The sequence below is a fragment of the Cnephaeus nilssonii genome, assembly GCF_951640355.1.
Source record: "Cnephaeus nilssonii genome assembly, chromosome: 19".
NCBI lineage: Eukaryota > Metazoa > Chordata > Mammalia > Chiroptera > Vespertilionidae > Cnephaeus > Cnephaeus nilssonii.
The window spans coordinates 36,592,475-36,601,779 of NC_137090.1; the positions used below are offsets into that span (position 1 = coordinate 36,592,475).

The 9,305-nt window shown below is 55.6% G+C and overlaps 1 protein-coding gene across 2 annotated transcripts in view; it reads right to left on the reverse strand.

Annotated features, from left to right (window-relative positions):
• Positions 1-7,137: 7,137 nt before the first annotated feature.
• Positions 7,138-9,305, reverse strand: part of SHPK (sedoheptulokinase) — a 20,201-nt gene continuing 18,033 nt past the window's right edge. For both annotated transcript variants that reach the window (XM_079798907.1, XM_079798906.1), the window contains exon 7: positions 7,138-8,838. In XM_079798907.1, coding sequence (XP_079655033.1) covers positions 8,426-8,838 — 413 coding nt within the window. In that variant the 3' untranslated portion in view covers positions 7,138-8,425. The remainder of the gene's footprint in view (positions 8,839-9,305) is intronic.

A 9,305-nucleotide genomic window follows, 5' to 3' on the forward strand; every position in this document is an offset into this window, starting at 1 on the left:
GTGTTTGTTTGTTTGTTGCACTTTTGGTCATTTTTGTGAAATTATAATAGGCCAAGCATCCTGGCCCTGAACTTTTCTACCTTGAGGGGCTGGTGGGCCTTCGGGCCTGAGCACCTGGAGCTAAGCTGGCAGTGAATGCCAGCACGTGCGGCCGTAAATGTGTGTAGATACTGTTTTTCACTCCCTTCCTAACCTCACCTCCTGCTCTTCCCTCCATCTGGCTGGGCATCCCCACACCCTGAAACCAGGGCTACCCACATCTCAATGGCCTTTGCTCCTATTGTGCCTCCCCTTCGGGTGCTTTCTCCTCCTTTTCTTCAGATGCCACCTCCCTCGGGGGTCCAGTCTCCTCCACACCCCCTAATCCCTGCACTGGTCATGCTCCCGCCCCCTCCAGAGTGGCCCAGCTCGTTGGCCATCGGTCCCTGAAGGCCTTCTTCGCACGGTCCCTTCTGGTTCCCACTTGCTAGGTTCTAGGTCTCGAGACATGCAATTTCTTTCTTTCTTTCTTTCTTTCTTTCTTTCTTTCTTTCTTTCTTTCTTTCTTTCTTTCTTTCTTTCTTTCTTTCTTTCTTTTTTTTCCTTGCAGTATATTGAAGAAAGGGATGAGTATGACTACAAGCCTTGAAACCACACATATCCTGATTCAAATCCCACCTCCAGCTCTTACTGTCGAGACATGCATTTTCCAGTGAAAGTTCAGGCAGTGAAAACCCAGAGCACATGGCGGGGTCATGCAATAAATCAGCTGTGATCCAATGCCCCGATCCCTGGGGGGAGTGAGGCAGTCTCATAGCTCTGTAATAGCTCTGTACCCGCGAACAGGACAGACAGCTGGCTGCCTGCCGGCCCATTTCCCCTCCTGCCTGTTATTCTACTTTCCGGAGGACCAGAGTCTTTCTCTGATTCATCCATCAGGTGGAAACCTTGCAGCAGGAAGTGCTCCTGGCCACAGGAAGCCCCACTTCCAGCTACTCACACACTCATTCAGCCATCATTAACACCCACCTACTGAGTCCTGCTGAGTGCCTGGCCCTGTGCTGGGGATACCCAGAGGACTCAGACCCCATCTGAGACAGAAACCAGGTGTGGCTCGGGTGTGCTGGAGGGGCCAGGGTGCTGAGAAGGCTGCATGGAGGAGGTGGCGATGAGCTGGGCCTGGAGGGGAGTAGGGTTGGGCTGGAACTGGGGGAGAGAGAGGGGACCCCTGGAGCCAATGAAAAGAAAGCCAGTGGGACTGGAGGGTAAACAGCGAGGTCAGAACCAGATGGCTGTTGGCCTTGAATGCCAAGGCCACAGGATGTGGGTATCATTGTGTGGATGGTAGGAAGCCATGAAAAGCTCCAGAAGGCTGACCCTGGTCACTAGTCTGTGCTTCCAGGAGATAACTTCCTCTCAAGGACTGTTCATTGTATGGGGAGCCTGTCACCATTTAATAGGCACAAGAGGCTCTGGCCAGTGTGGCTCAGTTGTTTGGGCTGGATCATGTTTCGCTCTCACGTGGATGTTTCTCTCCCCCTCTCTCCTTTTCTCTCTCTCTAAAAATCAATAAAAAAATCTTTTTTTGTTGTTGTTACTCTTCATCTGAGGATATTTTTCCCATTGTTATTTTTTCTTTTTTAGAGAAAGTGGGAGGGAGGGAGGGCACGAAAGAGATTGAGAGAAACATCCATGTGAGAGAGACACATCGACTGCTTGTCTCCTGCACATGCCCAGATTGGAGCTGGGGATCAAACCTGCAACTCAGTCACGTGCCCTTGTCTGAGAATCAAACCCGAAACCCTTTGGTGTGTGGGCCAACGTTCTAACCATTGAGACAATGGCCAGGGCAACAACAAACAATATTATTTTAAAAGTTAATAAAAATAAAATAACAGGCAAAGGAGACTGAAAGAATGAAAATAACTGGTGTGCTTGAGCACATGCTGTGCAAAGGTGGGCACTGTTCTAACCGTCACAGGCCTTCACTCGCTTCATTCTCACAGCCCAGGAGAAGGACACTGAGGCGCGGAATGGTTACATCACTTGTCCGAGGTCACACAGTAAGAAACAGAACCTGCGTTGGCTCCCAGACAGCCTGGCTCCAGAGCATCTCCAGCTCTCTACCAGCTCTCGGGAAGGTTTGGGGTTCCTTCTCAGCCAGGAAACTCAGCCAATCAGACCCCCAGCTCTGGGGCCAGGCAGCTGGGGACAATGCCTTCCCACTCCGAAGCCCCAAACCTGCACCACCCTCTCGCTCAAACAAGTGTCCCAGGAAGCTCAAAACCCAAACGAAGTATAAATAACACCCAGGCCCTACGCCAGGAGTGGCTCTCCCAGGAATGTCTTCCCTTGAATAAGGCTGGTCACAAAACCAAGAATAAGCCTGCTGCCTGGCTAGCAGCTCTTGACAGGCCAACAAGAGAGCACCTACCAACGTTCTGGAAATGTTCCTTCTTAGCAGCTTCCCCTCTTCCTCTGACCAACCCAAATCTAACCCGACCCAGGAAATAGGAAGCAACCCACACAGTCCCTCATGCAGTCCGTCAACAGATCTGTTCTGCGCGCCCTGCACCTGATTCCCTGCAAAAACCAAGCTTCTCCCAGAGTAGAGAGCAGGGTAGGGACTGAGGGGCCGTTTGCTCTGGGCGGGGAGGGTGGACAGGGACAGGATAGTCTGTCACGGCCAGGCCTGGGATGTGTCCAGCAGGTGAGCCCCATTGGCAACCCCCCTGTCGCTGTCAAACCTTCTACAGTGATGAGGGCATTCATTCCAACAGCGACTTGGGGTGTCTGAAGGAGATGGTTGTTCTGATTTATACAAGATTCACAAACTCACCATTTGAACTAAAGGCCAGTCCCGACCAAAGTACCCTGCCCGGCAAAGACCTGGAAGGACACTGCCCAGCCCCCGGGAGAAGCCTCCGCTCTTCTCTCCCCAATCCAAGAGAGACATCCTAGGGCGTGGCTCTCCCGCTGCCCCGTTTGCCCAAGCATCTCTCTGCCCCCGGCTCCCTGCAGGCCCTGGTCATTCTTGTCCCCTCGGCCTCCTAAGGAGAGATGGAGAGCTGGGAGCTTCCCAACCCATGGATGAGGAGCCAGAGGGACTCAGCCGAATACCGACAGAGAGAATGGAGCCGGAACAACAACCCAAGGTCCCTGCCCTCCTTCACTCCAGAGAGGGCAACACCTGAAACCTCCAGCCACAAACCGCTGGCCCTGGCAGCGGCCGCAGGCTCTCCGCCCAGATGACTCTGGTGCAACCACCGCCCGTGGATAACAGCGACCTCCGCTATCACTTACCAAGCGCCTGCGATTAGCAAGGCTGAGTGCGCCGCAGCTACAGCTTCCCTTACGCCTCACCGCGACCTTTGAGGCAGACACTGTTATTCTCCCCAGTTTTCAGATGTGATCACTGAGGCGCCGAGAGGCTAGTTGAACTGCCCATAGTCACGCAGCTGGCAGATGGCAGGGCCCAGCTTTGGACGGCTCACTATGCCATTCCACAGCTAACAGCTGCGTTGGCCATCAAACAACAAAACGGGACTCACCAGCTAGACGCAGGCACGCCCCCCTCACAGCGGGGCGGGAGCGGTGAGCTCCAGGCCGCTGCTACTTGAAGGGAGAGTTGGGCTGGTGTGGGGAGAGCTGCCTCCCCGCCTCCGAGGGTCCCGGGCCCCTCCCTGGGCCGCGCTGCTCCGCTCTGGCAGGGATGGGCTGTGGGCGCGCTCTGGCACTCAAGGAAAACGTTTCCAGCAATGGCAGCAGCTGCTGTTGCCGCAGCTCTGATTCCCAGAGGATCCCAAAGCCTTTCCCATCATTTTTGCCCTTTTTCAGAAACCACTTAGCCGTTGCCCCTCCTCCAACCAGGCCAGGGCTGCAGTGCACTTAGCCACACACAGCCCAGACCAGCCAGAGCTGTGACCTCAGCTCTCAGGGAAGGAGGGCGCTGCTCAGGCCTCCCAAACCCACCACCCCACGGGCAGGGTGTCCTGGGGAAACAGCTCAACCAAGCAGTGTCACAGCCCATCTCTAAGGCCAGGTGACAGGTGAGACGGATGGAAGCTGAGATTCAGTCATTCAAATCTCACCTCCTTCAAATAGCCTCCCGCCGCCCCCAAGGACCTGGCCTAAGATGCTCACCTCCCCAATTCCTGCAGAAACCTCAACTGTGCCTTCCGGTGGCCATTGGTACCTGTGATCCCAATGACAACAATAATGGCAGCGAGCACTCCCTGGGCCCATGCAGTGTGCGGGTTCTGGGGTAGCACTTCACCTGCGCCATGTCATCGGCCCTCGCAGAGTTTCATGAGAGTGAGTATGATTTTGCCCCCATTTTAAGATAAGGAAATGAAGCGTAGACAGGCTACGTAGCCTGCCCAAGGACAGTGGGAAGCGTACCGGTCTCGTCTGGAGCTTCCTAAAGCTTGCATGGAGCTCTTATTTCTCTGATGTTCCTATCTTGCTTCACAGATTTGAATGGCTCCAGGGTGAGGCAGGGCTCCGAGCCCTCCATTTCCCTTCTCGAAGCCTCGCCCCGTGCCTTGCCAAGGAGCATGGTGACCCGCTCTCTCTGAGTGGCACTGGCACCGAGTGGCGGCTCTGCTGAAACTCATGAGATCGTGGTGGGGACAAGACCACAGCGCTGGGCCTGGCCGCCACCCGTGTGGTTTTCTGGATTATGATTTGAACAGGGTGTCCTTGAGTTTATGTAATGGTGTACCCATTAACATTCCTTGTAAACAGATCATGTTTTAATAATGACTTCCAGTAGGGGGTGCTTCGCCAAGCTCGTGTGTGATGGGGACAAGAAGCAGTGCAGGTGGGTGGGCAAGTCTTTTTTTAAATTTATTTATAACTTTTTTTATTGATTTTAGAGAGACAGGAAGGGAGAGAAGAAGGAGACAGAGAGAGAGAAAGAAGAGAGGGAGAGAGACAGAGAGAGAGAAAGAGAGAAGTTTCCTCCCATTCGCACCCCGGCCGGGCATCAAACTCGAAACCCAGGTATGTGTCCTGACCGGAGTCGAACCCATGACCTCCCAGTGCACGGGACAACACTCCCGCGCACTGAGCCACACCGGCCAGGGCAGGGTGGGCCAAGTCTTCTGTGACCTCCGTTAAAACTGCTAACATCACGAAGGGCCAGTTCTCCCACTTCGTTTACCACCAGGGGGCACGTTGACTTGCACTGAGCTCTCAACCTGGCAATAGGAGCCTAATTCATTTTCCTCATCTACCCGGGCTCCTCGCAGATTTGAAGCCAGACTTTCTGGCACAGCTAGCAACCTGCACACTCCCCATGTGCAGGAAAAGCCTGATTACCACAGCCGGGAACCGTCAGCCTGGCACCTCCAGGAGGGCAGGACCCGGGCGCTGCCAGCCCCAGGCCCAGGGAGAGGAATTAAGGCACCACTGCAGGTCCCTGTCACCCACCAAAGGGCAGGGACAACTCTGCTCGTCTGGTCTCGAGCTTTCTAAACCTTGTTTTAACTTCCTGATTTCTGTGTCTTGCCTCCCAGATTTGGAATGGCTTCCGGGGTCCCAGATCCAGATGACAAACTACAACCCTGACAGCAACTTACTTTCCTTTCTGCATTTGGCCTGTGCGTGAGTGTCACCAGGCGTCACTGAGTCTGAAAGACCAGCTCTCGTGATGGGCAGGGCTCTGCAGAGGGGTCAGCACGCTCCGAAAGTGGATGGAGGCTCATGGCTGTGCTGGGGGTCAGGCATCCGCTCAGCACCTGACTCGGCACCTGACAGCCGAGCCTGCTCTGCAGAGCTGGGACCCAGGGCAGGGACTGGAGCAAGAGCGAGAAGCCGCTGCAGGGTCAAGGTTGTGAGCAGGGAATGGAAGCCGGGAGAAAAGGCCGGGCTGTGCCAGACACTGGCTGCATGAACCTGGGCGGCGGCTGAAGCTCCAGGCCGGCTTCTTAATCCGCACCAGCGGGAGAGGGCCGGCCCTGCCTGCTTTGCGGGGCTTTGCTGGGGATTAGCAAGGACACTGGGTGTGAACGGGCTCTGAGCCGGCAGAGCTCTAGGCAGGCATGAGGGTTGCTCTCATCCTCATTATTTCAGCATGAGAACCACATCTGCTGGCTGCAGAGCTAATCCGGCCATTAGCTTGAGGTTGGGACTAATTGTTTTTTAACTTTAAAAAATTTGCTTAATGTTTTATGAGTCACCCAGTGAGCATCTCTGTAGCACGAATATCTCACTTTCCGATTAGCCTGTCCGTAACCATGGCTACGAAGAGGTCAATGCCACAGGCCCTCTTCCCTGCGGGCCCACTGTGCACGTTGCGAGCACACGGCAGTGAGTGGGGTGAATGAGATGGTCTCTGCCTTTAAGGAGGCCAGGGCGGGTGAGGAAGGCCTGCCGGGCTCTGTGACGCTTACAGAGCGGGGCTCCCTGAAACAGGGACAAGCCAGGGGCCCGCAGGATGCCAGCGGCCACTGTGATCCAGCGGCAAATGTGCTGCCAGGGAGACTGCAGCAGGCGATGGCACTGAGCTGGGCCTCAGGCGGGGCAGGGTCCTGCCCTGAGAGGAGAACATTCCAAAGATGGCCCCCAGCCCAGGTTAGATGTAGGAAGAGGACAGGGCACAGAACACCTAACAGGGACCCTGCCATCATGAGCTTTTCAGCCCACTTGAGAAGAAAACAGAAAACATGAAAGCCACATGAACATGATGTGGGTATAGCCAGTTCCCAGGAAGGATGTGTGTGGCAGAGGGCAGGGGAGTGAGCGGTACTCGGCACCCTGCAGAGGCTCCAGGCCACGTGCAATAGCAACAGCGGCAGGACTGTTCGCGGACAAGCCTGGGCCACGGGAGGCTCAGCCCTCAGGGGTGGAGTGGGAAGCGGCCACACTGGACGTTGGGCTGGGCTGCCTGGGCTTGCAGGACACCATCCGTTCCCAATCTTATATTTACAGGCTCCATCCACAGCCCCCTGGCAATGCAAGTCAGAGGCCAGCTCCCCTGGCCCACAGGGCTGTCCGCTGTCCTCCAGCTTCTCCTGGGGGGCCTTCTCCCCCAGGGGCTCCAAGATGAGGGCACCTCACCTCACTCTGGCTGAGAGAAAAATTATACAACTTTCCTGAGTGATCTGTCTCCCCCGAGCAGAGGTGTTTTTATTCAAGCGACAAGGCTCGAGAGGAATGAGTTTTATTATCTTAAGTTCAATCAGCACAGCCAGGCAGAGTCACCTAAGAGCGTCAGGCAATCACGTAATTCACCAAGTGACATTTACAAAGAGACGACATGACTGCTTCCCCAACACATAGTTGCTTGGGTGCCTCAGTGTCTGCCTGAGGCTGGGATGGCCCTGGGGAGTCTGGAAGCAGACACAGTGATGGCGGCCTGGAAGCCACTCCATGGTCATTCCCGCCGACCACGGGAAGGTTTAAGATGCTCCGGGGTCCCTGCCAGCATGCCAACTCCAGTGGGATGTTTCTGCGAGCCAGGAACACGTGGTGGGCCAGCAAGGCCCACGCCAACAGAAAGAAGAGCTGGGGCCTCCGGGATAAGGGGTCCCCTCTGATTAAATCAGCCATCTCTCTGGTGGGAGCATGCCCGGGTGCCTCAGAGTCTGCCTGGGGGCTCCCAAGGTTGTGCAGAGGCAAGAACACACTGCTGCACAGACCCACTCCCAGAAAAGGGCCCTGCGGGTGCCTGGTCAGACTCAGGGGAACAATGTGAGTGGTGGGGCCACACAGCATCCACCCCCTGCTGGTCATGCTGGCCGACTCTCCTTCCCTGTTCCCTGCCCTCAGGCAAGCTGTGTTTGAGGATCTGGGGCCGCTCCAGCACAGCATCCTCTCCTTGCGGGGGGCGGGGGGGGGGGGGAGTACATGGCAAGAAGACAGGCACAGACCCCTGCATCTTCACCTCAGCCCGCCTGCCCCCCATAGCCAGCTGCGGCCAGGGGAGACTGAGACTGGAAAGGGGTCATGTGGTTCAGTCCAGGGGAAAGGACTTTTCTGATAGTACATGTGACCCGCGTCAGCGCTTCCTATCCCTGGAAACAACCAATCCAAAAGCTGGAGGTGGGGTGGAGGGCGGGTCGTCTCTTCTGACTTGGAGCCACAGCCACCAGGCATTTTTGGTGTCTGAAGCCCACATTTATTTTCTCTTTGTCTACAGGTGAATCACAGGTGAGCCTGCTGACCATGATGCTGGGTTACTTTCCTATTTTCCTTTTTTCCACATTTACATTGGCAGCCAGCTCCCAGGTGAGTCTCTTTCAGAGGCACTGACTGGGGACCTGGTGGCTGCATTAGTAGCGTGTGCCATAGAGAAAGTTCTTGGTCAGGATGGTGGCCTGAGAACAAACATTGTTTAAAAGCTGCCCACAGAGCTGTCCAGGAAAAGGATGACTCCAAGATCACGTCAGGAATGTTCATTAGATAACATCGGCAACAGTGCTTGGGCCAAAGTGTGTGCGGACTAAGACTCCTCCTGGTGGAGGTTTCTCTGGAGCATGACCAGTGCTGCCCCCACGGCTGCGTCCACATCCTGCCCAAAGGACACTGGGAAAGGGAAAGCCCGCTGCACCTCCTGCTTCAGCACCTCGTTCCTGGACAGCGCACTCCCACTGCTGACCACCCGCTCCACGCCCCACTCCCTGAGCTGCTGGAACGGAAGCATCGAGTGCAGGTTCTGAACGATGCCTCGGCACAGCGCCCGCGTCACGTGCCCCAGCGAGAGGGCCGAGGAGGAGATCCTGGTCACTGAGGCCAGCTGGTCTGGCAGATGCCTCTCGCCCAACACTGTTGGCGTGATGGTTAGGCAGGTGTCTCTCTGCTCTGCAGCTGCCTGGATCATGCGTGAATACACAGTGGATTCTTCGACCTCCACGCCTGCCAGGAACAGAGAAGACCGTGTGAGCTCATGCACCCCTCGCTGCAGGATGAGACAGTACAGCATTCCCTAGGCAAGGAGAGGTCTACTAACTGCTTCTTCTCAGTGTGGCTGGCTGCTTCCTGTTCAGGGACTCACATAACCTGACTAACCAGGCTCAGCCCCAGATCTCAGCCAGCTCTCTCACTGCAGACCCCAGCCCAGACTTCAGGGAGAGGTCATGTAGAGGTTGCTATGCGCCCTAATCAGCTATGAGACCCTTGGTCCCAGGGGGGCATCAGGCACGTACTGATCAATAAGTACCATCACGGCTCCACCGGACTTATCAGCAGAGTCACAGAATCCCAGGATCACAGGGCTGAGCATGGTCTAGCCGACCCCTGCAGAAGTGGAGAAACACCAGTCTAGACCAGTGCTTCTCACATTTGACTATGCATAGGAATCACACAGGGATCTTATTAAAATT